The 27,539-nt window shown below is 43.0% G+C and overlaps 1 protein-coding gene across 1 annotated transcript in view; it reads left to right on the forward strand.

The window, feature by feature from the left end:
* Positions 1–3,751: 3,751 nt before the first annotated feature.
* LAPTM4B (lysosomal protein transmembrane 4 beta) overlaps positions 3,752–27,539 on the forward strand; it is a 63,442-nt gene continuing 39,654 nt past the window's right edge. The window contains exons 1-2 of the mRNA XM_065629099.1: positions 3,752–3,914; positions 20,737–20,848. Coding sequence (XP_065485171.1) covers positions 3,819–3,914; positions 20,737–20,848 — 208 coding nt within the window. The 5' untranslated portion in view covers positions 3,752–3,818. The remainder of the gene's footprint in view (positions 3,915–20,736; positions 20,849–27,539) is intronic.

Raw genomic sequence — 27,539 nt, forward strand, 5'->3', positions numbered from 1 at the left:
GAAAGATTATCTATTTTCTCAACACAACTAAAACAAGTGCTTCTGTGTAGGCTGTTTATTCACTTGAGTTTATATCACTTTCTGAGCAAGGCAGCAATATTGGTCCTTTCCAAGTCTGATGTATAAAGATGGTAATTCATAGTGTCTTTTGTACCTTTATTAGCCTGGACAAAACTCAGGTGTCTTCCAGTTTAGAAGCTGTCACTGATGCATCTTAAATGATCTTCCACCATTCTGGTTGCTTCTGGGTGTTAAGATCAGATATGATGGATTCACAGCCATCTCTGTAAGAAGTGTTTGTTATATAAGGCAGAGTGAATGGCACAGAGGCTTGAACTATGGAGGCTGTGTTTATGGGTCTGTAGCTGGGGTAATACTCAGCTCTGAAACAAATCAGTAAACACTGAGTTTTGTATATTTGTGATCATTTCTGTTGAATTGCTCACTTGATGCATACTTGACAGCATACTTCTAAGGCCTTTAAATGTTCGTGTAACAGCTCCAATAAGTGGACTTTCTTCTGCTAAGTGGTGGCTGGTGAAGGTCATTCAGCATCGCTGTCAGTGGAGGGGCACACAGCAGCACGGGGGGCTGTGTTTGGGTTCGGGCCTGGAAGGAGGAGACCAAAATGTTGCCAGCAACTGTCTCCAACAGAAACCGCTGCCTGGTGCTGAAGTCCCACCAGCCAACCCTCCTTTCAAAGAGCTTGCTCAGAAGCCAAAGCCAAGGAAGGAAAGCCAATTCTCCTCCAGATCAGGTTTTGCAGAGAAAGCTGCACACTTGACTTGCAGCAGCCGAAGTCTCTTCAAGAAAAATGGACTTCCGTGCATTGGAGCCCAGTGAACCTCATGCTGTAATCTATGTAGTGACCATCCCCACTTTTACTGCCCATTGCATCTTTTTGTTTTAATTTGGTTTGGGGCTATGTCTTTGCCTCTACAGCTGGTAGCAAGGGGACTGAGATGGGATCAGTGGATGGGTCTCCCCAGAGCTGGTGGGGCTCCATGCAAGTGCATGGTGCTTGTGATTGTGCACCGTCAGCTGCTGATGAGAGCTGAAGACTACAAATGCTGCAAGGCAGGGACTAGGTCTTCCATCTGCAAAATAAGTAGTATGCCACAGAAATAAAAATAGAAAGCAGCAGATTGGACTTCATAGTTTCTCTAAACTCTGCCTGTGATTTATACTTCTCTGGACTTGCAGAGTTGGTTATAAATCAGGAATGTGATATGAAGCCTGATGCTTCCTGATCTTTCCCATCAGGCTTTTTGAATGGAAATCAGTAATTATACAGGAAGCTGCTCTGAAGTAATTAGTGTTCATCTTCTTCCTTCCTTTTTCTTCTGAGGATATCCAGATTAAAGCCCCTGATGGGAAACCATAAGCAAATAAAGACACACAGTTAATTTCTCCTTACAGAGATGAGAGCTGTGCTGGGGGATGTTATACATGGCTGCTGCCTCCAGAAGCTCCAGGACATGGGGTTTCTCCTGCCTGGGTGCTGGAGCCCAGCTTGTTGTGCCCACCCCAGGCTGATGGATGTGGCTGCTGCTTTCCCATTTGCAGGCACAGGACATCAACGGAGATGGCTACACAGATGGTCATAGACGAGGTGCTGCCTTCAGCAGTGTCTCCTGCATGTAGGACTCACAGAAGCCCTAGGTAGAGACCAGCTGGTCCTGCTTGACCTTTACAAGCAAATAATATATACATGCACAGTTTGGGGCAGATACAGACTCTTAACCCCACCCAGCAGCCAGTCCCAGGCACACAGGCTGTGACCCACAGTCCCACTCCAGCCACCGGAGCTGAGCCCCTCGCTCACCTCGCCTGTGCTGGTCCCCCTCCCGGTAGCTGGCACCTACTCCTTGCAGCCCCCACACGTGCTGTGTGAACAATGAGAGTACCCAGATAGATAGTTAAGAAAGGATTAAAGAAGAAAGGGTGATCAGGCACAGGGCTGGGCCAGGCAAGTGTACTTTGCACACCATTGACCCCTTTAATACCCCTTTCTGTCTGATCCTCCCTTGGGTCCTTCCCGATCCTCTTCCTCTAATCATTCCTTCTTACATTTTGCAGAGTCCCACAAGCCCCCCTTGAATATCCAAAATCCTCATGTTCCTCTTGTTTGCCCCTTCTTATCAGTTACAAAGTCCAGATGATCGTCTCTAAAGCTGTGTCTGAAGCTCTTCAATGACCCATCAATCAGTAACTGGAGACTTTTGGTCTTTCGCATTGTCTCCATTGCCCCTTGTCTACCAGGTCTGTGTCCTTGTTTATTGCTTCCCTCTTCTTATCTCCTTTTCTTTGAAAATATCAGGTCTTTGATCAGATAACCTTAATGAAGCAGATGCTCTTACCTTCCACACACCCTCACAAGGTGTATATACAGGGTTTAGTCTTTCTAACTTGCTTACGTTCTGCTATAAAGACTGAGGTGTCTCAAGGTTACTGGTGAGATAGTCTGGATCGTGTTATTTGGGATTTTCCTTTGATCTCTGGAATGTTTGTTTTGTCAACATGGATGTTTCATTTTACTATAATTTTAGTGTCACTTTTGAATATGAATCTTGAAAATACAATATTTGGCTTATGCACATAATCTAGTAAAAGTTATAAATTCAGTGTCAAGTGGCTTTTCTCTTTAGGCACCAAACAAAAAACCAAACCAACCAACCAAAAAGCCCCACCCAAAACAGCAACAGCAAAAACCCAAACAAACAAACAAACCAACCTGGAAAGTTTTTTAAGGACAAGCTAAGAACAGAGGTTACAAAAGTTCCTACTTAAAGTATTTTTTATTTAATTTACTGTAGTGGTTTTACAAGTAGGGCTAAGGCATAGTTAGAAGTGTTCCTTCATGCCAAGTTAGCTTTTATCTTGGCGTTCCTGTTCTGTGTAGACGTATGTTTGAAATAAAGGAGCCTCAAAGCAACATATAGGGAAGCATTTGGGTACTTTTCAATGTTATACCTTAATGATAAACTGTGGGATTTGGTAGCAAGCCAAGACTGGTGGCAGTAAATCAATTATTCTTAGGGTCAGGCTAGGCATACAGGCCTCCTGGTAGAATTTTCTTCATTATTTCCTCTACAGAATGATACAAGTCTCAAATAATAAAATATGGAAAAGCTGCTTGGTAGGACGTCTAGCTTCTACTTTCATCAGTGCTCAAATACGCAACGTTGGGTCCTTGCTGCTTCCCCCAACACCGTCAGGGCGTTAACTATAGGTAGGGGGCAAATCCAAAGCATTCCATGATCTCCTCTGATGTTAACTTTCTCCAGCAACGGAACGGATTTTTATTTCTATTGGTTTGCCACTCAAGAATCGCTACAAGCTCTGCTCAGGTGGCACGGTCATGGGCTCCCTCTCATCACACCAGTTCCAGGCACAGCCTGGGGAGGGGTGGTGGGGACCCCCGGGAGAACGGCACTCGAATGGCATTTTTCCACCACCCCTGACGTGCCGGGGCCACGCAGGCCGGGCTGTCACCTTACGGAACCCCCTCCACCTTGTATTTTGAAATCCTTCCGTGCTTCGCCCTGATTGCTCCGGTGCCCTGGGGTTTTTGGGTGGGGCGGTCGGCGTTAGTGCCTGTAGGGGCGCGGGGGGGTCGGAAGCAGCCCCGCGGCTGCAGAGGTGCCGCCACCACCCGGGGAACCGGCGGGGATTCACCCCGCCCGCCGCCGCCCGGGCCGGCTCCCCCCGCACTGAGTCCCGCCCGCCGGGAGGGGCGGCCCCAGCCCGGCCCCGGTCCCGCCTCCGCGGAGCGGCGCGGTCAGAGGCGCGGAGCGGAGCCCGGAGGAGCCGCGGAGATGCTGAGCTCGCCCTGGGCCCGCTTCTACTCCAACAGCTGCTGCCTTTGCTGCCATGTCCGCACCGGCACCATCATCCTCGGCGTCTGGTACCTGGTAAGAGCCCCCCGCTGTCCCCGTCCCCCCGCGGGTATCCCCCCAGCCCGGGTCGCTGGGTACCGGCTGCAGGGGCAGCCTTGGCTGCTGCTCGGCAGAGGGGGCTGCCCATCGCAGCCCGGGCGGTTTTTTTGGAGATAACCCTCCGAGGAGTCACGTTATTATTAGCAGCGTAATGCTCGGTGAGCTCCAGCGCTTCCCCGCTGCTAACACACGGGTTATCTATCCCCGGCAAGCCAGAGGCTGGTATTTAGACTCTGTCTAAATTGGGAAATGTAACATGCGTGTATTTAAGGGTCAGGGGTGTGGGAACAGGAGACACAGAGCACGGGCAGGCTCGCCAGGGTTTCCAGCGAAAAGCCGTTTTGAGGATGAAAATGTGACGAGTCAAGATCCCTGGTGTGAGGGGTTTTCCTGGCTCCCCCAAACTTTCGAGAGGTGTTTCTCAGGCCAGGGCTGACTGCAGCCCCGAGGCCCCGCTGCTGCATTAGCTCTGGCAAGGCTGCCTGGACCCTGACCACGCTGCACAGAAAATCTCGTTTTATTATCTCTGGTTGCTGCTTCGTGAAGAAGTCAGGTGTCCTCCTCACTGCCGTTCCTTGTTTGTCGGATAACTGCCAGCATTATCAGTGGCTGTCTGGCAGAGGACGGAAACCTTTCAGGTAGCTGCTATCAGATACTAAAAAGACTTCTTTCTTATGTCAGGGTTATAGGACATGAGAGTGAGCAACTGACCCTCGAAGCACAGCTTTAATGGGTTACCATCAGTCCCAGAGGTTGTTTGACACCTAGTTGTTCAGCCAGGGAAAAGACTCGGTGAGGAGGAGGCACATTAAGATCTCAGTTCTTCTCCTGCCTTTGATAATATTTTCTCAATCCCTTGGTTAGCAATGCAGGAAAATCAGCCTTCCCAGAGCCGGCCCTGCCATCGTCGCGAAGTTTGCAAATGTGTCATGACAATAAAAAGAGCTGGTTCATTGCTTTGGGTTATGTAGATGTGCTTCTCAGCCTTCTCAGTCCTCCCTGTCTCTCGGTGTGAGAAATCAGTCTCTGTCTGAAGCCAGGGCCATGCAGAGCTGTTTGCCAAGCATCATTTTTCAAATGATTGCAGACGGAAGCAGATTAGACTCAAGCTTATTTGCTAACTACTGAAATTCCCTTCAGAAGCAAGTGAAAAATGCAGGGCTGGCCTCCATTGTAGGACAGCTCGTTAAGTAAATTCAATCAGTGTAATAAAAAGGCTAGGTTGACATTTATGTCCTAGAAATCATAGGAAATGCTCTATGTCCTATAAAATACATATTTCACCACTGAGAAAATGGTGCTTTAGTTGAACTATTTCTTGCTTCTGGTTTAATAAAGTATAGTTAAATGTGATATCCACAGTCTGTGGTATCTGGAATATTTGACAGTACTGAAAAAGACACCTATCTTTGCCTGGCTGCAAGGAAGTTTCAATAAGTTTTAATAATGCCTGAAAGCTTTTGAACATTTCTTCCAGCATGCTCGTTATTTCTTTCTGCTGAATGAAGCCTTTTCACATTGGCTCCACAAAGACAGGGATACAGATATTTTAGCTGTTCATTGGACCTAAAGATATTTGAGGAAGAGCGAACTGCAACAGCTAGCTTTAGACACAAAGAAGAGCCTGACAGCTTTTTAGACTTTGTTACCTATTTTGTTGATAACACTTAAATATCAGTGCACTAATTTCACATAGAATTTTTCTGCAAAATCTGTTTTTAAGTTTTCTTTTCTAACTAGCAGTTATTTCCTGATTTACACCTCTTCCTACTTTGCTTCTTTTGATTTCATAGATTTTTTTCAGGGCAGATTTCTGAATGACTTCAAACAGACAATAATTCATAACATGTCAGGGTGCACAGTTCTTTCTCTGCTTTCTCCTTTATTTCAAATATTTAGATTTTTAAGGGTAACTATTAAGAATAGAAATTTAGATGCACATTGATAATAAACACTAAAGCCTTTTGCTTGCTTACAAAGTTAGGAAGCAGTAAGGAAGGAAGGAGTAGTTCCTTGAGTAAATAGTTACCCTGACTGAAAGGTCTGGTTTACAAAGCCATATACAAAAAGGCTGTTTTATCTCAGATGTTGTTTTATCTCAGAAGAACAATTGTGATTTGATATCATGTGCTATTGAGAGTTTACATAAAAATAGATGCTGTCCTAGTGGCATTTTTTTTCTCTGCATTTTTTTCTCTTTTTGGGTGGCTGCATTATTCCAAACAACACATTAGCTATGAGGATTACCTCAAATAAAGTTCAAACAAAAACCCCTTTGATTTTTCACCACAACAATATGTATTCTGTATACTGTTTGCCATTATGTTTTACAGGAAATTACTTGAGGAAAAAAAACCATCCCCCTAGAGAATGGTTTTCTTGTTGCTTTTTCGTATCTCTCTACTGTGAAGTGTAAGTTTTATTAATTCTGTGACTATGAATACAATGAGTCAGTAGCAGAGGCTCCACTCCTGAAGAAGGAAAGAAAATAGTAGCTTGAAAGTTTTGGTAGGCTTTTAAAATAACATTCTGACATGTCGAACCAGTTTTGAGTTAGTACAGTTTCAGGAGGCAGAATTTCATGTCTGAGTAAATGTGGAAAAAATAGTGCATTTGTCTGGGATGATGTTTTAGCTCTTTTGTTTTTATGTTTTAATTGGATGCTTGGAATCCTACAAATAGTGGAGAGAGCGGGGAGCTGAGTGCAGGTGGAGTCATGAGGGCTGAATGGTGAGAGCACTTTCCCACACAGGCAAGGGGAAGGAACACTGTCCATTTCCAACGCATGTCCAGCAGCCATGGACCCTTACAACCATCTTATAAAGTATCAATAGCTGGGAAATAAATATTTAACTTTGCTCTATTTTAGAACATAATGGATCTCAGAAAGCTAATGTCTATATAGTTGTTGTTTCTTCCTGGTACAGCCATAGGTACTGCATCTAGAATAATATGATATGATATAAAACATCATTACATGATATTGCAATATAGTATACACAATACATTATATATACTATCATACAGCAAATACTTCATTGTAAAAAGTAACTTGTAAAGGGTGGAGCAGCTGAGTATCAACCAGAGGAAATTTCCTGAAAATAATATCTAATTCGATTGCAAAATAGCCTGCACCTCAGGAACCGGTGTGCTGCCTTGGGGAGAAAAGCTTAACAGGGGGTGCTGCAATGTTGAATACAAACATTATGCTGAAGATTAAAAGGGCAGTAATGGAGCTGGCTGGAGTTAATATCTATTTCAAAACCTAAGGACTAGTTTAGCTCAGATAGTTATTAATCTCTGGGTTTTGTCCCACTGGCATAGACTTTACACTTCTCTGCATTGTATCAAACATGAAGTCAGATATCACATACTAATAATGCAGGAACATTTTGGGCACAAAAGTCTCACAAGTGTCATATTTTGGAAAAAAAAAAAGGAACATGAGAGAGTCACTTTCAGCAGCTTAGTTTTGTTCTAGGCAGTTTTATCAGCACTCTGCTCAAAGCAGGGACGCCGCTGGAAGGATCCAGCTTCAGTTCTGATCTCCCTGGGGTGCTGGAGTCCAGGGCAAAGCTGGCACTTGTGTTAGTTCCAAGTGACCCAATTGGTTCTGGTGAGTCAGAATAACATCCCCATCAGTAACAGCAGTTATAAACACAGCTCGTCTTCTTCCTGAGTAAATGGACTTAACTTTCTTTATGCGAAACACAAAGAAGGAACAATGTCACATGTGCTGACAGTGTCACGGAAGGATTTCTCACTCTCCTGACACACAGCAGCGGGGTTTATGCACACCCTGAGGCTCCAGTGGCACCACCTGGGACAGCGGGAATTATTTCCCAGTGACTTGGGATGAGGGAAGATGAAACTTTAAGGCATCAGTTCAGAAAAAAATAAAAACAAACAAAAAAAACCCCCTAACGTTGAAAGAGGGAACTTTCATTTTTGGGTGATGGGTGCCCAGTGGCCGCTTGCTGCCTGCCCCGCTGCAGCAGTGCCCTGGGCACGGGCCGCTCCTTCCTCCGGTCCCCCTGGTCCCCACTGCGTCCCCGGTCCCGGCAGAGCTGTCCAGTGCCACCCGATCTGCCTGCGGCTCTGTGCCGCCTCCTGCGACTCCCCGGGGCCCGGCAGAGAGGGGCTAAAAATAAAAACGCGTGGAAGACCGAGAACCTTTCGTAACTGGGAGTTATCAGGTTGTGCAGCTGAAGGACGTGCAGTAAGAACATAAATAGAGCAAGGCAAAATTTTTAGCCAGGGTGGCTTCAACTTTTGAGCAGCTATTTATGGAAAGATCAGCATGAATTTCTAGTCGTGACATTTCAGTTCCAGACTTTTCTGAATATACAGTTGAAAAAATGCATAATTTCTGTCTGCATCCCTGTCATTTTTTAATAAAAGGATTGAATCCATACGGATAAAACATGTACCGGTAGTGGCCTTTTTATACTCTAAAGCAAAAGAAAAGCCCTGGTTGCTATGGCCTTATTGATTTACAGGCTGAACACCCTACTGAGATCAGTAGAGTGCACTTGACCTGATGTCAAAAAGAGAATCAAGGAATATATTTTACAACTGGCCCACACTTATTTCCTTGTCTTTTTCAAGCCCTGTGCAAAACAGCATGTATGGCAATGTGCTTAAATACTAGTTAGAAGATTACTGAAATCTTGGCTTACTTGGCAGGGAGTGGAGGTCAGCACTGACTGCACATGTAAACAAAATATACCTACAGTGGGGTCCTTCCAAGGTGCTCTGTAACTCCTGCAACCATAACACTGTCTGAGACCCACATCAGCAAGGGGTTGTAAGTGTGGGTCCCTTGAAGATGATGAAAAGGCCCTTTCAGGGAAAATAAAAGAAATTCTAAGAAAAGATTATGTTATTAATTATCTTCAAACCTGTGAGAGTTGTGAGATTTTGAAAACTGAAAAAAACCCCTGAATCTGTGAAAGGGGGGAACCGCAACATTAGAAAGCCTGATGTTACAGGGAATTGGAAACTTTGCAATCCCAGCACAAGGTTGTGGGAATTTGGATGAACACAAGTATAAGGCACTGTGTTTTACTTAGAAAACTAGCTTGCTTTGTTTTTATATGGAATGAAATTGGCTAACAATAAAGAATCTCCAACTTCATCGACATATGAATGGTCATAGTACATCAGCCAGCTCATTGAAGACTCTATTCCTTCATATCAGCCAAGGATGTTGCTGCCTGTGTCATGGCAGCGTGGCATAGCTGGGATGTTGGGCTGGGTCATCCTGCAGGCACTTCTGCCTTTACCACCTCCACTAACAGTGCAATACTGGTCTTGCAGAATGGGGCTCGCTGTAGGTTCACCAGGTAATTGCCCCTCCATGGCCCAGACCTGGACAGTATGTTCAGGAGGAAGAGCTGGATGGTGTCAATGACATAGCTAATTCCTGTCCCTTGGTAGGAGATGTAGTGTCAGCAGCAGGTGAGATTCCTCCACTGGCAGGTGAAGGAGCTGTGATACAATCTGAAATGATGTGAGAACTCCAATTCTTGTAGCGGAAATGGCTGCAGTATTTACATCCATGTGCCATGTCTATAAAATTCTCATTAGCTTTTCTATTGTCTGTACTTCCTGTCATAAAATGAAAGATGAGATCTTGAAAAAAACAGTAACTTTTTCAAGTAACTCATTGGACATTTCCTGTACATATACTTGCTCTTAAGGAGAGTGGAGAGAAAACTTAGAGTTCGTTATGAACTAAAAAAATTATGAACCCTACTTTCAAAGGCTTCCTTGTATGATTGATGCACAGGTTGAATATTCAACTGAGACTGGAATCAGCGAGGTTCAGGGTATTTGCTCTTGGAGTGGTTCGCATCCTTTTCGTTATCTTCTTCAGGACCAGTGGGAAATATATGGCAGATCCTGTACACAAATATCTGCACGGGGACTGCATGGTATTTTCTTAAGAAACTGAAAACATATGTGTGCATTTTAGACATGATAGAGCAAAGAATAAAGGCCAGCAATGATCATTAGTGTGAACAAAATGTGTCTTGTCTGAAGGACCTTCTCGATAACTACATTCTGATTGTAACTCCTCTAGAGAGACAGTCTTAAATAGCATAACAGGTAATTGCTTCGAGAATGGCTTCTGGAGAACACCTTAAAGAACTCCTCCCACCATGCACAAACCCAGGTTGGTTTCTGCAGTGCAGGACCTTATCCCACTTCCTTTCTCCAATTAATGTTTCAGGCCCTCTTCAGTTAAATTATGAAACGAAGTACTGTATGGAATGAATTTAAATCACGCAATCAATAAGACAGCTTGCAAAGACTCTAATCACTCACCTCTGGGTGACAGAATCAATCCATGAGCAGGCCAGAAAGATGATCTGAACAAAAGATGGATTAATCAGTACAGCATATCCCAAGTCACCTGTGCTTTCTGTTCTGAGTGAAAATAGCCAGGTTTGTATGTTCGCTGTGTTGCAAAGAGGAGCAGAAACAGCGTTTTGTCAGTCCTCCCCAAACTCTCATACATCAGTGTGTTTATTGATGTTTTTGTTTTAACAACTTTTTAAGTCATTAGAGGGCTAAAATTTCTTGTAAGCATCTTTTGGACAGTCCATGCATTTACTAAACTGTTTATTAGTCTGTAACACAGCACAAGAATTTTCTAAAAATGCCTTTAGGCTCTAATCCCATTATATATGCATATTTTCTTATATTCCCAAATACTACAGTAGGATTTTTCACAGACTATATGAATCATTGCAATCATAGCTGATAATCTGCAGCAGTTGTCCCGGATAATGACATAGTTGTCTCTTCTAATCAACAGAGTTATCAATTCAGAAAATACAAAACTTCATAGAATACCTTTTTTTTCTTAGTAAGGCCTTCAACTGGATAATAAATTCTCTGAGATTACAAGGAACTGTTGTTTCCCTCCAGTGAGAAAACAGATAGTTGATTGTTAGAGGAGCAAAGTTTACATAAATGCTTGTTAAAGGTAAGAAACCCGTTAAAAGTCCAGTAGGGTATAATTGCATTTGGGCTTTTTATACAAAAATCATGAATGTATTTATAAAAAAGAGAGGAGGTATTACATTAATCAAGTAAAATGTGTTCAGAAGTTCTGTTGAAGGTTAATATGTATCTCCTAGTGAGCCAGAGGAGAACACATTAAGCTTCGTAAACTGATGGTTGATTAGACTGACGTCAGTGAAAATGCAATTAGTCTTATATATTCCTGGACATATGGAACGGATGTTGCAAAATAGCCAGGAATTAATTTCCTTGATTGCTTTCTTCTTCTCTGGCTTTATTGTGAGGCTCATGCTTTGACTGTAAAACTCAGCAAGTTTAAAGTGGCCGAGGCTGGAAAATGTGCAGGGGAGTTTCTGTGATGTTCTGCATCTGGGCTGGAGGTCTAAAGCCTCAAATCTCCAAACAGCAGAGTAGGAAGAGAAAATACACACTCATTGCTGAAGGTGCAAGGGAGTGCCTCTGGTCAATCTGAGGTAGTGAATCTGCCAGGAAGGCATCACAGAGGAAATAATCTGGACTTGAGCCTAACGCCCTGTTCCTGGACCTCCATGGGTCTGCTCTCTTTCAGATGTCTGCAGTTAGCTCTGACTACCCTCATCCTGGTCCTCTGCCTTTAGAGAGCTTTTTAAAGTGCTGTGGCTGGTTTTTATTTCATTCCTCGCTTGTGCTGAGCAAGGTCTTGTTCTGTCAGGAGATAAATTAAGCTACTTGAAAAAGACAGGACAAATGCTTTTGGTAGAAACACAGGTTTGTGGGAGATTTTCACCTTGTAGAGGTGCATTTTCCACGTGTGAAACAACTGTGCCCAGGCAGATCAGATGCATGTGATCGTGTTGTTTACTATTTCAGTAATTATCTGTACCATACCATCCTTTGTGCTATGCCTGCTTCTTCCTTGCAAAGCTAAATCACTGCCCTGGGTTGCAGAGTGATGCAAAGATGCAGTTTACGACTGACAGCCCTGGTCCCTTGCATGGCATCTGTGGATATTGCCTGTGGGGACTACATAAGAATAGTCAATCAAACGTTTGGTGTGAGTTTTAATTATCGTTTATTTATTTATTTGTTTGTTTAAATTAAGTGGACATATGTGGCTTGCTGTCAAAAGCTGGGGCACGCTCGTCTCACCAGTGCAGTGACACATGTCCAAAGAGGCTAGAAGTCAGTCTGAGCACAGACAGCATCATGGGCAGGTGTGGGTGAGACATGTGAGCTGCTGGCTGAGGCCAGTTGCCTTGGTCAGTCCAGCCCATGTACTCAGCTGCTTTGTTACAGCTGCACTGACTGTCCCATCCTCTGTCACGGGTCCACACTAAGGTTCTGACCCCTGAGAGCTGCCATAACTCACATCAATAACAAGACTGTCACGTGTCTGCCCTTAACCTTTTAGAGTCACCTGCACGACTCGAAAATCAATTTCTGTAATCAAAGACATATCCCAACTGACCAGTTGAACAACTCTTTTTCTAATAAGGTTTTGATGCATACCAGTTTTTTGCTGGCTCTCCACAGCATCCAGAACTGAGATGTGCTTTAGTAGAAATTGTGAGCTGGTCTGGCAATGTTATGACTTGAGCACGGTATATGATTTCATTTCCCAAGGCTGGGCAGAAGACCTCGGCAATCATTTTCAGGACCTTGCTCAGAAACAGTTTCAACTTCCTTTAAATACAATGTAAAAGTAACAAAGAAACCACCAACTAATTTACATACAAATATCCTCTTTCCTTAAACCTGACAAGACTAAGTATATAACAAATTAAAGTCTATCTCTAGGGAAGCAGAAACCTCCAGTGTGCATCCTGCACAGTCTATCCATCTAATTTTTCCTTTATAAATTTAGCCATTACCATATTTCATTAATAACAGACCTCTTGTGGTTTGGGTTTTAGGACTGTTAAAAGGCTGGCAATAGGCAGTAGTTGAGTCATTTGTATAGAAGAGTGCTGATAAATTATGCTGGACTTCCTATATCAATCTAATCAGCATAGCCTTTGAATTTCAATGCTTAGTGTCGTAATAATAATCAAACTTGAGTTTATATATAAAGTGATTAAAATATTTTACACAGCTTTCTATTATGTGCTCTCTATAATATGCACTGTGTAAAATGCTAGTCTGAGCCTGCCTGGATCATTCTTTGATTTCTCATGAGTAATCTGGAAAAATAAGCATCAAGAATTACAGGCTTTGCCCTGTCTTCTCCAGATTAAAGAACATAAAAATTTAATTGCTACTTTTGATCTGACTAATGCTCTCCCTATTTCAGTGCAGTATTTCATGTAACAGCCAAAAACATACATTTTGAGAAACTACACAGGGAGGTAAGAAAGAATGATCTGTGCAGGGAGGATTTTTTAAAAATTCTACTATTATTTTAAGTTTGGGCAATAACCTGAAGCACAAAGGCTTATATTTTGTTTTTAAGATGCTTTGTAATACGACCAAGCACTTGAATGAACAGCTCATCCTTTTCTGTATTCCTCCAACCTTTTGGCTTCAGTAATAATGGCTGGTAATGACTTTCACTGGTGAAAGGGGTGAAGGATTTCCTTTAACCCAGCTCTATGTGGCCATCATTCTCTTTCCCTTCAGACTGTTATGTTTCATTGGGTGAGCCTGACAGTATTCAAGAAGAGACTGGACAACACCCTCAGACACATGGTGTGAACTGTGGAGTTGTCATATGCAGGAACAGTAGTTGGACTCAATGATCCTTGTGGGCCCCTTCCAACTCGGGACGTTCTATGATTCTAGTGTGGCTGGGTTTCCTTCCTTGGACCATTCATTATTATGTGTATAACTAACACATCTGCAGCTTGTCCCCTAGCACTGGAGAGCTGAAACATTTTCATTAGCACGAGGCAGAAGGCTTGCACAGTGGAAAAAAAGAATGAGAGGTATCTACTCTGACAGCCAGGATTCTCCTTCTCTGCCTTTCCTAGGAGTTCAAGCCACTCAAGGATGTGTGCTCAGATGTGGCTCCTGGGTGCCCTGATGGGGAAGGGGACAGAACCGCTGCCATGAGATCTGTAAAGAAACTTGGGCACACGGCGGGGACACCTAATTCCTTCTCACGTTGTCTGTAGCAGTCTGACAGCTGTAAAAACTTGACTTCTAAATTGCATCTTTGTTACCTCTTTAATTAGCATTCAGAAAAAAAAAAGTACGTATATACTCTGCCTAGCAGGGAGAGAGAACAGGCAGAAAAAGCTGCTTATACAGGACAATACATCATAAACATTAACTCATCATCAGTGCTAACAAAGAAGTTTGGGAAAGGTGCCCCAGATAGTGCAAATCAACACTGTACTGCTACGTTAAACCTGGATTTGATTTTTTTTCCCCTTTTGTAGGGTTCTTTTGTCCTCTTGATGAATTAAATTGTTCTTGCTTTTATTAATGTCTTCAATGCTGAAAGAAAAAAGAAATAAAAACGCAAAGAACATAGAATCATAGAATCATTTACATTGGAAAAGAACTTCAACCTAACATTGCCAAGTCCACCACTAACCATGTCCCTGAGCAACACATCTACACTTCTTTTAAACACCTCCAGGAACGGCGATTCAACCACTTCCCTAGGCAGTCTGTTCCAATGCCTGACAACCCTTTCAGTGAAAAAAAGCATGCTGAATGGAAAGGCAAAAGTAGACAGAGAGAATTAAGGATGTTGACTTAACTATATATTTTTCATGTGTTCTTACTTTTTCTAACAGTAGTACTGACTTTAAATATCCAAGTATTCTAAAATGTTTACAATCTTCTGTTGTTAAATTTGTTTCAAGGAGCAAAATATTTTAAGATTGGAGTTTTGTTTCTATAGGAGTGAACACCCAGAGTCATAAACTTACCTTGAGTTTTTTGAAGGAGGATGGAGGGCATGGGGTTTTGCTTGAGACTCTCTTCAGTTTTATTAAAAACATTTAGGAATTCTTTCTAGTAAAATTAACATCATCGGTAATTTGCTTCAATAATATCTCTATAGAGGGCAACAAACTAAACCCTGCCAGTTTTACGGGGTTTGGTTGGTTGGGGTTTTTGTTGTTGTGGTGGTGGTTTGGGGTTTTTTTGTGCGGTTTTGTTTTCTTTTGTTTTTTAATATGCCAGAATTGTGTGTGCCAGTTCAAAACCTGGCCAAGGTTTAGGAGCCTTGGTCAGCAGCACCCCCAGATGGCTCACCGTCCAAAGTTCTCAGAGAAATCTGCTGTTATTTAATGCTCAGTCACAACCATTTTTGTTCAGAAACATCATCTCCTTTTTCATCTGGTAGCTCTCAGGTACAGGACTGTAGACTAAACTACAGCAATGTTTTTGGTGACTAGCTACCTATATAAATCCCACTATTATAATTCACTAATACAGACTACAGAAAATTGGGGGTTAACCCAGAGTGACAGTGGTTTTCATTAAATCTTTTTTCATTATTTTCTGTATCATAGAACCAAAGTTTACCTTTGCAGTTTTTTTATTTTTCTCCCCTTATCTAGGAGTATGGGGGTTTATACCCAAATGTTACTGGGGTATTGACTGTCATTAAACCAGCTCCCTAGAACCCTGACAGCACAGGAGCACAGGAGATGAATTAGTGCTCCACCAATGCAGAGATTTAAGGAGTGTGCTTAAGTGAATCTCTCTTGAGTTCAGTGAGGCTGAAAACAGACCCAGAATTAACAGTGTACATACATATTTCACCGCATAGACAGCATCCAGACCGTTACATACATGGATTCAGTTATAAATTGAACCCTCAATATGAATAAAGCTAGGGAATTTTCTTACTTTTTCCCATAAATATAAGGAACTTTGTTCACTGTGCTGGGAAATCTTGGGAGAACTGTAGTAGAATATTTGTAGAGGGCACCCTGTGGACTTCAACAGAAACATTGATACACTTTTGATACAGTGTATTGAGTTAAAGTAAGCTTAATATTTCCTCTTCTAAACTCCTTTATTAGAGCAATTTTATTTCAGCTCTTAACTGCAAGCTGGAGGAGGCAGGGACAAATTACGCCATTGTAAGCCCTGACAAATCTTTTAGTATTTATGGACATCTATACAAGTCACTGGCTTGAGCATTTCTCTGCTTGTCTTAGGGATCAGCAAAAAGATCTGCGTTAATGGCATGATCTTAGGAGCTACTGGAGCTAATTTTATTTCAGGTAAGCTGGGACAGATATGATGCAGCTGCACGTCTGTGAAGGGTCTGAAATTATGGTGGTACTCATTTTCTCATCACCTGTTGATACAGTGGTTCCTGACACCTTCCCTCCCCTGCATTTTATCTCCATGGGTCACCACAGTTCCCTGCTGATCTCTGGAACAAATGATGTGGAAAAGAAGACAACACACTCATTGGTGGCAGAGGTCTGAAATGTTGCATTATACAGTTTCTAAATGCTGGATGCTGTCTGCTGTTGCTTCCTTGCATCCTAAACACTGCACATTCCCTCTAGCAGAGCTGCCTCACATCGCACATAAGCTGCTGGCTCTTTATCACAGTACAGATGGAAGCAGTAGCAGCAGCTGGCGATGCCGGTCCTGTTCTCAGCACACGCTTGCCTTTCTCCCTAGTGCCTGCATGCACCTTCTCTCACACAGGTGCTGCTGTTTAAAATATCTTCTACCCAAATCTGAAGCTGTTTGTAAGCCCAGATCAGAAAATCTAAGTAATGCTCCAATATTTGGACTAGCTGTATCCTCCATAATATGTCCTGTTTTCCCCTTTTCATGACATATTCTGAGGTCTCTGCAACGCGGAGTTATTTTCCTCTACATTGACAAGAAGCTGGATGTATTCCAGCTGGTTGCCAGAGAAGCAAGATTTGGAGATTTTTAAAATTATTGTTTTATTTCTGAATCAGGATAAGAGGACAGTTGGGATCTTTGTCCAGCCTCTTGTCAGAGCACTCTGGGCACCATCCTGGAGGTGCTGAGCCTAGCTGCAGAACTGGGGGCTGGTAATGGGGTCCATCAACAGCCCCCAACGTGGCACATAAAAAACCAGGGCCAGGGGCCATCGAGGGAGCCCAACCAAGAGCAAAAGGGGACATGACCAGGGACACAACTGCAGACAAGCTGCAACATATATTCAAGGAGTCCACCCAGGAAGCATGACTGGAGACTGTCACCCTGTGGTGACACCAGGGCAGGGCGATGACCCCAAGCTGAGCCGAAATGGAGTCCTGGGCCATGGGCTGGGGTCGGGGGAGGTCCCAGGTGGCGCTGGCCAGGGCTAGTAAGACCTGCTAGTGCTCCCAGGGCTCCTCCCCTGTAACTCTGGGTAGCACGATGGCTGCAACCAGCAGGAGGACCCAGTGGTCACAGTTCTGACTTGACAGTGGAAAATTGTGCAATTTATTCTTACTGCTGAACACTATCCTGCTGCACGAACATGTTTCTGTGTCTCCATTCATAAAAGCAGGACAGCGTCTCACTGGGAAAGTATAGGGCCTAGGTACTTACTGCAACTTTGAATAATGAAAATGCTTTCTAAGCATTGTTAATTGTTACATTATTTGTTGCTGAAGGAATGTAAGGAATGAAGGAAATCCTTGCCCTGTTGAGAGAGCAGAAAAATCTCTTTTTCCCGGAACAGAGATTTCAAGTCTCATGCCAACTGCATATAGCAACAGGGAATCACTTAATGCTCTTGTCCTTGATTATCTGTCCTTGGAAGATGCTACATCAGTAAGTTTTTAGGCACATTAAATTTATGCATTAAAGCATTTTTCAAAATTCAACAGTCACATCACTTTCAAAACAAGATAAAAACCCTAACAAATACAATACACCCAACTGTGCACACATTTCTTCTCAGAGAGAGGGTGGGCAAATAAACATGTGGTGGATTTCACTTCTGCTGCTGACAGCACAGTTGGAAGGTGCTCAGAGATTATGAGAATCTCAAGAAAACAACCTGATAGAACAGAAAAGTGATGCACTAAAGAGCATTAGAGGGATTCCTACTGACCACAGCAGACTTCAGACCAGGCAAACACAATTTGTGTCTTATACAGAGACTTAAAGGCAATGCTGACAAACATGTAATCTGAATCTGAACATATCCATATGGAGAAAGTAGAGTGCCTAGGTTGGTATTTTATGAATCTTCCTGACTATATCTGTATGGAAGATTAAATTTGTATGCCTTTAAAATAGCAACACTATATACGTTTATAGTTTCTGATTGCTTGGTTATTTTGAGTACTCTTCTTAAGTAACATACATCTATTACTGGCATATGTCCTCTAGCTTTCCAGAAAAGAGTATGAAGCAAGAACTGGATTGTAACAATAAGTTATACATATTTTAAATTAAAAGGATTTATAGAACATAACTTTGAATCTTGAGTCATCTGTCTTCAAAGTCAAGGCAAGAGCATCTATGGCTACAGCACTCCCAATACAAGGCTATTTAACTGTTATATGAAAAAATGCAGTAATGAAGATCTCAAACCCCTCCAGACAATCTCTTCTGCTGTCTGATCATTCTTATTGTTCAGCAAGCTGCCTAACCTAAATTTCCTTTTGCTGTAATATAAATGTTTTACTTTACTCATCTCCTAGTGGATTTGGAGAAAAGTCTATTGCCTCCTTCTTTTCCTCACCTTTCTGCTTATAAAAGACTGAGACCTCCTCCCTCCACCTTCTCCTCACTAAACTCCATTTTTGTCCTGGTCAGCCACACTTTCCAAATGCTTGAACATCCCCTGTTCTGTTGCAGGATCCTCCCTGGGTTTTTTCTTGGTACGTTTGAGAAGGACTTCGAACAGGAGAGGCCCTGTGGAGGGCGAGTGGGAGGATGACTTGTGCGGCTAATACCCAGGTTCCTGCAGTGCTGCCCACCGCCGTGTCGCTGCACAGAGGAACTCATGGGGTGGCACTGAGTCACGTTCTGTTTATTCCTTGTCATACCCGGAGTCCTTTCTTAGGAACTGTTACCTACTCAGTTGTTTCTATTCGTTCTTCTGCAGTTTTGTCGTAGATGTGATGTTCTGTGCTTACTCGTGCTGAATTGTGCTCTGTTGTCTGAATTCTGCGTAATTGATCAAAACATTTTTAATCTTGTCTCTTGAAGTGCCTACAGCTTGGCCTTGTCTACAAATTACAGAAAGACACAAGTCACAAGTTACTTGAAATACCGAAACTTTCAGTGATGCTGAAAACCCAAATCAATATGTTTTCCACGCTGGCTGTGAATCCTTGGCAACTATTCTTTCATTACAACTATCCAGCTGTTTGTGCACTCACCTTCCTGCATTTTCAACCGAAACAAGTTTTCCTGGTTCATTTATGAGAACCTCATAATGTCAAAAGTCTTGCTAAGAGCAAAGAGATTATATCTACTGCCTTTGCCCTCTCTACAAGGCCTCTTAGCCTGTCAGGGAAGGAAAATAAGATCAATTAATTACAGTTTGTCCTTGACAAGTCCGTAGTAATTGTTGATTATGTCTGTGCAAATTTGAAATGGGGAGAAAGTTTGATTATCTGTTCCTGGGTTTATTTTATTCTAAATCTCACAATCTAGCCAGAAATTCTTTATATGGCCTTCCTACTTTGTAAAGGAATGCTTGTAAACTCTTCTTGCTCTTTCCCTGGTTTGTGAACTCAGTCTATTCTCAACAGTTCTTCAAGAATCATTGCTAACAGATATGGTATCAGCTAAACTTGATGTAATTTGCCTATCAGAAAGCGTTTATCTTACCCAATAAACTTGCTAGACTGTTCATGTCTTATTATATCCTGTGTTCCTACACCTTTTTGTTGCTGTTAGTAGCCTGCGATAAGATTAGTCTGACGTCGAAGTGAGAACCAAAGCAATAAAATCCATGTTTTCCCAGCATACTCTTATTATCAGCTTTCTTTTCTCCATTTCACTGTTTATCAGTTATCTTCCTAGTTCCGTAGAATAATCTTTTAGCCAGGCTGTGTTATTTCATGCTGAGCAATCTTCTTTTCTGCAATTAGCCCTCTTTGCTTCACAGTGATATGAGCATTTCGTTCAGATTTATTTTAAAATATGTATCTTGGCTACTTCTGCATTCCTCTCGTAGCTGATACTTGACAATCTGCTTCTGCTGAATCACTCAACACTATATTCTTGCATTTAAGTCACTTATTGCATTTCATAGCCGAAGCCTTAGTGTACATCAATGTCTCTCTGTGCCATATGACACAGAAACATGTGCATCAGACATTGGGCTCACTTTGCCACCTACTCCTGTCCCCTCAAGGCTCCCTGCTTTAGCAACTCATGTGCATCAGCTCATCACTCATGGCCTCTTAAAATTCAGCCTCTTCCAGCAAATCAGCTCCTCTTTGATCATCTAGCAATTTTAGAGGGCCTGTCCCCAATTCCAGCTCTGCAATGCTAATAATCCTTGACCGCAGCACTCATTTGTAATAATCTCAAAATGATAGGTTTTAATTGATCTTAGTTTTTGCAACAGAACAAACTGAAGTGGATGTACTAACATGTTTTGTAATTTGAAAGAGCAACAATAACTTGCCTGATGATGTGGGAGAAAGTTGGAATGAAAAGAGATAATCCATATTTCATTTTCCTGCTGCCACCTGGGGAAGAAATAGGTCCTCTTTACACAAACCCAGAGAAACTAGTTGTAGTGTTAGTTAAATACTACAGTTGTACAGTTAGAAAACAGCCTCTGCTTTAGTTGGCATGGATTGTGGTAGGAATATCCTGCCCAGAAGTTTTTCACTGATTACTTTCAATCTAACCCTTTTCCTTTTTTTCCTCTCTGTAGATTATCAATTCGGTGGTATTGCTGATTCTACTGAGTGCCCTGACCGATCCTGACCAGTACCACCTAACCAGTGCTGAATTAGGGGGTGAATTCGAATTTATGGATGATGCCAGTAAGTAGAAACTGTCTAAATAACTAACGCTCATTGCTCCAGTGTTTGTGTAACTGTCCCATCATTTCAGTAATTACTGTCCTTTAATTATTGCTTCACCTTAGTATCTTACAGATGCCTTTTTATTATGAAAGGTGTATTCATGGCACAGCTCAAACTGGTTACTGATTAGTGACTTTATCTATTACATATTAGTAATCCATCTGCTCTGCTGTGTCCTGCCTTGGCAGGGGCAGAGTCAACGCTTGACATGGAGATGTTAGCCCTGAGCATGATGCCTAAAGTCTCAGGAGGATTTTGCAAGATGCAGGGGGATGTGGACTCTCTGCACCTTCCAACACCACATCCCATAGTGCCTGCACATGCATGAGAACCCTCACTGCTATTTATGTAACTCGCTGAATGTGATCATTTGTGTTGTACATATTTACGCACCCCCCCATATACACATGGCATGACCTTTTGTGATAGATGCAAGTATAAATATTAACTGTATAGTCATAGGTGTATTAATGATAACACAGTGCTGCTTCTTTCTCTCACCAAAAGGCATGATAGTAAATCTTCGATACAGTTTCAGAGAAGGGTGAGCCAGGCCATTTATATCTCCTGCAAAAAACTCTCATCCTTTGCAAATGTTTCTTTCTTCCAAGAATGTTTCAGATTTTGGGGGGATGTTTCATTTCTTGATCTACTTTAACTGTTTAAGTTGTATCTAGAAAACTTTTGCTTCAAAGTGATTTTGATTAAAATGTCTGTTTATTTTAGTTTCTTTTCACAAGACTATTGTATTTGATATTTCTCACAGTAATCTGAAACGAGATCTCCTAATAGTTACACTGGTGTCTTGCTGCTCAGAATCACACTCATCTACAGCAAAATGCTCCATGTCCTTTCCTCATTCCTGCTGAAGTCAATAGAAAGATCAGTAGGAAAAGGAATAACCTCACACGTAAGCAAAACGGGTGCATCCATGGTGTGGGTATCAGTTAAGAGATGCTTATTTCCACAAGTTCTGTACTGCAGATATGCCTTGAGGGCCTACATTTAATTAATAATAAGGGGCAGTTGCTACTTTATTGTGTCTTCATTGAAAAACCACCTACAACTTTCAACTAAAAGTCTTTTTTATATAAATGGATTTAAGAAAGTAAGGACCATAGTAGATACAGATGGGCTTCCAGCTGATTCTGACATATTAAAACTGACTGCCTTGTCCTAATTCTCAGAGATTAACCTTGGTAATGACTGTCTGTCAGTGTGGTTTTATATAGCTGACATCAGAGGCCTGCCAGTGCCCAAGGCTTTAAAATAGTAATTCTGTTTTGTAATGCAATAGCTGTCAGATCAAGTACATTGGGGATTTCATCTACACTTGAAAATTTTATTTTCTGTATTTTTTTATCAAGGCTTCTGAAGTAAACTCTGCAAGACTGTAAAAGAATGGCTTGTGCGCCAAGTGACCTCATTTCTGTTCGGTAAAGGGAACATTTCATAAGCAGTTAAATTACAAATGAACATTTGAATTAATGTCTCCTTTTATTCGTTTACTCCCTCCGGTTTAATGCCTTACTGAGTAAAAGCAGCTGAATCAAGCCACTGGCTTTTAGAGTTATTGGAAATAGCTAGCAGGAGAGAACTATTTTTTTTTTTCCTTTTTTCTTTGAGTATGACTATATTTTTTCAAATCTGAGGAAATGTTTTCTTATGAGGTAAAACATCAGACAAACTTCCACGTGCTCTTCTCTCGTCCTACTTTTGTCTTTTTTGAAGAAATGTTTCCCAGGTTAGCTGCGGATGCTGAGATCCTTAGATGTGAAACCATGTGTATAAAATACAGGAAGATACATCAATTTTTGTTCTAATGAAGGTCCCAAAGTTGTTATTTGTATGTTCTTGTGTTGAAAAATAATGATGGAAATATTAGTAGCTATTTTTTTCATTACTACTTTTGATGTTTATATTGATAGCAAACAAAAATGTGCAGACATGAAGTTTGCATGTAAAACTGTCACACACTTTCCCTCCCTCCCTCCTCAGATAGGCTCCTTCATAAAAGATCTGAAAATATCAGCTGGAAGTAAACTGATCAGCTGAGTCACAGTAGTAGAATTGTGGCTAACCTGAAGTTAATGACAGATTTCCCTTGACTTCCAAGAAACCAGGATTCCCCCAATATTTGTGTTCTTATTTATTTCTGGATGTGGTCAGGCCTGGTTTATGGAGAATTTTTGATTTTCTGTTCTAGCTGTGGGAAAAATTCCTGCCACTTGCACAGCCAGAGCCAGGATAGTGCAAACTGCTTGAAAACGCCTATGCAGCATCCATTCTTCTGCGAATTGCGGCTCAGCCTTAATTGCAGGATTTAGCGTGGGCAGGGCATTACCAGAGGCTCCAAAATGCCGGTTTGATTAAGCAGAGAAAGGATTTACCTAAGCACTTAGAAAAAAACCCTGCAGGTTATAGCTTTCCCCTTCTCTTCTAGAAAAGGAAACGGGGGGGAAAAAGTCTGCCAGGGCTTGCCATGCGGCAGATGGATGTACTGGAAGACACCAGCGTGTGTGGTTTGGCTGACTCTCCAAGATGCACATCTGGGAGCGGGGGAAAACGCTGGGCTTCCTCCTGTGCTGGATATTCAGCTAAGCCCATTTAGTCTCAACTTTCTTTTTATTATTTCCTTAGGGCCTGAGGGATTTTACGGACTAGAAGCTGGACTAGGAAAAATTAGAAATGTGTGAGCTGCCCTATGTAATACTGCTGCTGTTAAGAGGCTAATAATCTCTGGGCAGGAGCTGGAAAAGCCTTATAAATCATTTTGACTTCCCAGAGGGTTTCACCTGAGCCTCCTGCTCTGCTTCTCCAGGTACACAGGCCACGGTCTGGCCATGTCAACAGCCCAAACAAGCAGCGAGCGTTGCTTGGATGTATTCACTACCTTCAGAGTGTCCCGGATGCATGTGATATTTCATAAGCCACAAGACAACTAGGACTGGAATCCTGTGTGTGCCCTATAGAAGCTGAGGGGGACTTTGACACCAATGTCAGCAACTCAAGCCAAAATCCACCTGTGTCCCTGCTTTGGGACGGGCGGGTGAGACAAGCAGAGGTCTCAGGGCAGGGCAGGGTAATGTGATGGTCTCTCTGCCAAATGTGACATGCATCCAAGGCTTAAAAAGATTAATTCAAATAGAAAAACATTAACCTACAAACAGCAGGCTTGGACTTCTGTTGCAGGGTAAAGGGAAGTGGTAGAGCACATACTCTTCCTGCCCCAACCCATCAACACAACCCCTGTAGCATGAGCCCTGTGTCACAGGGAGGGGAAAAAAATAGATCCTTGCCCTGGTGCAGCATATTCAGGGCTACAACTTCCCCACTAGCTTCATCCTCTGGAGCAAATGATCTGGGCTCAAAGGTGCAGAAAGTTCTTTCCTTCTCATTGGCCCTTCTCCTTTGCCGGAAAGAAAATGCCACCGCCACATGGGTTGCACCCCAGGAGGCTGCATGATGGCTGGCAGTGGAGGCACCGAGCTCACACAGGCAGCTTGGAGGAGAGAGAGAGCCAGGCAGTAATCCTCAGCTGGCAGTAAGGAGGCCAAACTGCTTGATAAATAAGGCCACGAGGGTGGGCGAAACTGCCTGAGGATTGTAGGCTGCTAATCAGTGGCTTTCTGGTCTCTTCTGTCGTAGCCACGAGCCAGCGATTAGCTCCTGGGCTGGGGCAGGTGGTGAGCTAGAGGGTCTAGGTCTCCATCACTCCACGCAGGTGCTGGCTCAGGGACTGGCCTCACTGGCTGCTCTTCACTGTCCCCTCAGCGCCTGCCACCAGCCTTCTCTGCAAGAGGAGAGGGGCTGGCAAGGAAACGCTTGTGAGATGGGCAATGGGGAGCTCCAGCTGCGGAGCTTGCTGTGCCAGCAAGCACCTCCTGGCAGGAGCTCTGCCCAGCCCCACCAGCCTCTTCTCCCCGTTGCGGCAGGAAGGTAGGATCTCACAGCAAAGAATAAGAAGATAAAAAAATCAAACTGGTTTCTTTAAAACCAAGCAGAAAACTCAAAAAGCTGCCTAGGACAATAGGCTGTATAACCACTTCAGTAGACCAAGTATGGCCCATCTAGCCACATAAAGTACAGTGTGACTGGAAAAATATCCACACACCCTTGTTAGCTTCTTGTTTAATGTGCTACATATCTAGTTTCATTCTCATTAATTGAAGCCGACACAGCTCAAAAACCTCAATGAAGCCTTAAATGAGAAAGAACCAGCTTGAGCCAACTAGGACTTGGCACGGCAGAGCACAGCTATAGAGACACCGGAGACAGGGATCGTGAGTGTGTCAGACCAGAGCTTCAATGTCAAGTTTATCGCAGTTTGCTAGGCTCTGGCTCTGAACTAGTACTGCGACGGTCACGAGCAAATCAATGCTTGTGACTGCTGCCTCTACTGCAGGTGAAAATGACAGCAGCTTCCCCTTGGATGTAGTGAATAGGTGACTGGGATTGAGAACGGACACAATAAATACATGAGCAGTGGCTTCAAATTGATAGTTAAAATAAAAATATTGATCCAAAAAGGCCCTTTTACAAGAGGTTCAGTTGAGGTTAGTTGCTATAGACATCCACTTCCACTTCTTTTCTTTCATCACCTTGATTGTACGTGTTCTATTCAAAAACATTTTCACAGGATGTATGTGGGCAACTGGAGTAAAGGACCACACAAATAAGAGTGTGTGCGGAGGCTGCAGTACTTTTTATTAGTCTGGAGTAGTTTTGTGGGTGCTTCTTCCTCTTGAGGGCAGAATTTTGATCACCTCTAACATGCAGAGCACAGCCTTACACCTCCTAAAAAGCTGGAGACTGGCCATGGCGATGAAGCTTAGATACCTGCGCTGGATGTCCAGATTCTCTGCACAGTGAAATAAGTGAAGTAGGTGCCTCTGAAGAGCAATTTGGGATGAAGAGCGATTTGGGATGGACTGAGATGGCATCCCCTTCTGAATTACAAGCAGGGAGCCCAGCTGCCTCCCAATGGCATTTCCAAGCACCACAAGCTGAACTGTGTAAAACCACCAGGTAGGAAGCAGTGAGAGAAGGGGTGCAGCTAACCTCAGTGCTGAGTGCTGCTGCCTCTCCTGGGTCAGACCTGCTTATCTACAATATGAAAATGATTAAAGCATTTGCACTGTGATTAAGGACAACTGGTCTCCAGGTCTTCAACATACTACAGTGGTTTAAATGTGCTCCTCCAAGTGCCCAGGAGAGGGGTCCCATCCACTAAATTAGGAAGTAGCCTGCAATAGGGCTTCCTCTGTTGCATTTGAGTCCCTGTGGAATCACAAGGGTAAAATTCAGGGGCAAGACTGAGAGAGCAAGCATCCTGAAATCCAGGACACAGGCAGTGTCCTGGAAAAGGCGAGACCTGCACTCCTAAGTCCTTAATCCTGCTGTTGGTGGGCACGGTACCCAAGGAGCCTGTACCCCAATGTACATTAGCACTCTCCAGAGACATCCTCACCAGCCAGCGGCAATCTCCTCTTGCTCATTTTTCGGCCAGCTTCACAAGTCTCAGATTCCTGTTGGCATCAAGGGCCAGCAGAAATCTGGACTAGTGCTGGCAAGAGCTCTGCACTAGTGCAAGGTTTATGTTCCCTCAGCCAGAGGAGGATGAAGGACTGGGTCCTTTGTCTTCTACACAGATAATCAGACTGTTAGGCTGGAAAAAATGACAGACAAGACTTAGTGTCTGTCCTTCCTCCTCAGCTATGACCTGGGTGAACTGGCACTGTTGCTTGGTAGCATTAGGTGAGACATATCCACAGCTACCAGCTCAGGAACTTTCAGGGACTTTGATGCAGGCTCCAGGGCACCTACCCTGAACCTCATTTTGATGTAGTGAAGGAGGTGGAAGGACTGCCCCTTGCTGCAGGATGCTCCTCATCTTGTGCTGCAGTTATATATTGTGGCAACTCTGTGATCAAATGGAGGCATCTTCACACTTTGAATGCCTCCAAAGTCAAGCAGTGATGGGTGGGGAACAGCCTGAACTCTGCCATGTATTTGTGTCTCGATTCCACCAAATGTCTCTCCAAGGCAGGCACCTGGTGGCAGCAATGTGAACAGCAGATAGCTCACGGCCACAGAGCTGGGTTCTCTAAACACGTCCTATATACCTCACATCCTCTCTCGGTGCACTGGCTTAGCCTCAGAAAAGTAGTAGCAATGTTCAGTTGAACTCCCAAACTCACTATAAGGTCAGGTTCAGAAATACACTTCTCATATCCTGTGATACTATCAAAGGAAGTGTGTAGGCAAAGACCAAACATATGTATTTTTTTTCTCCCATGATCTCCTTCCAGCTGTTCGTGGCTTAGGAACTTCTTCAAACTAATGAAAAGTTAACTGAAAGCTGAGTGGTAATAGAAGAAAAATATAAAGAGCCCTGTAATTACTCCTATCAAAACCTTAAAGAATATTCTCCTTCCTTTACTAGCTCACCTTTCTTGACAGTTCCACATCTTCATTAATAAACTGTATATCTCTGTAGTATTCTTGATTGAAATAAAAATTTCTAATATGTTATTTCTGCTCTAAGATGAAATTAAACCATTCATGGCATCTCCGCAGCCTCATAGGTGCTGCAGAGGCTTGTGCAGTGTTATCACTGTCTGTGCTTCTCGTATTTGGGAGGTTTCCC

This window comes from Caloenas nicobarica, chromosome 2 (assembly GCF_036013445.1).
Source record: "Caloenas nicobarica isolate bCalNic1 chromosome 2, bCalNic1.hap1, whole genome shotgun sequence".
Taxonomy (NCBI): Eukaryota; Metazoa; Chordata; class Aves; order Columbiformes; family Columbidae; genus Caloenas; species Caloenas nicobarica.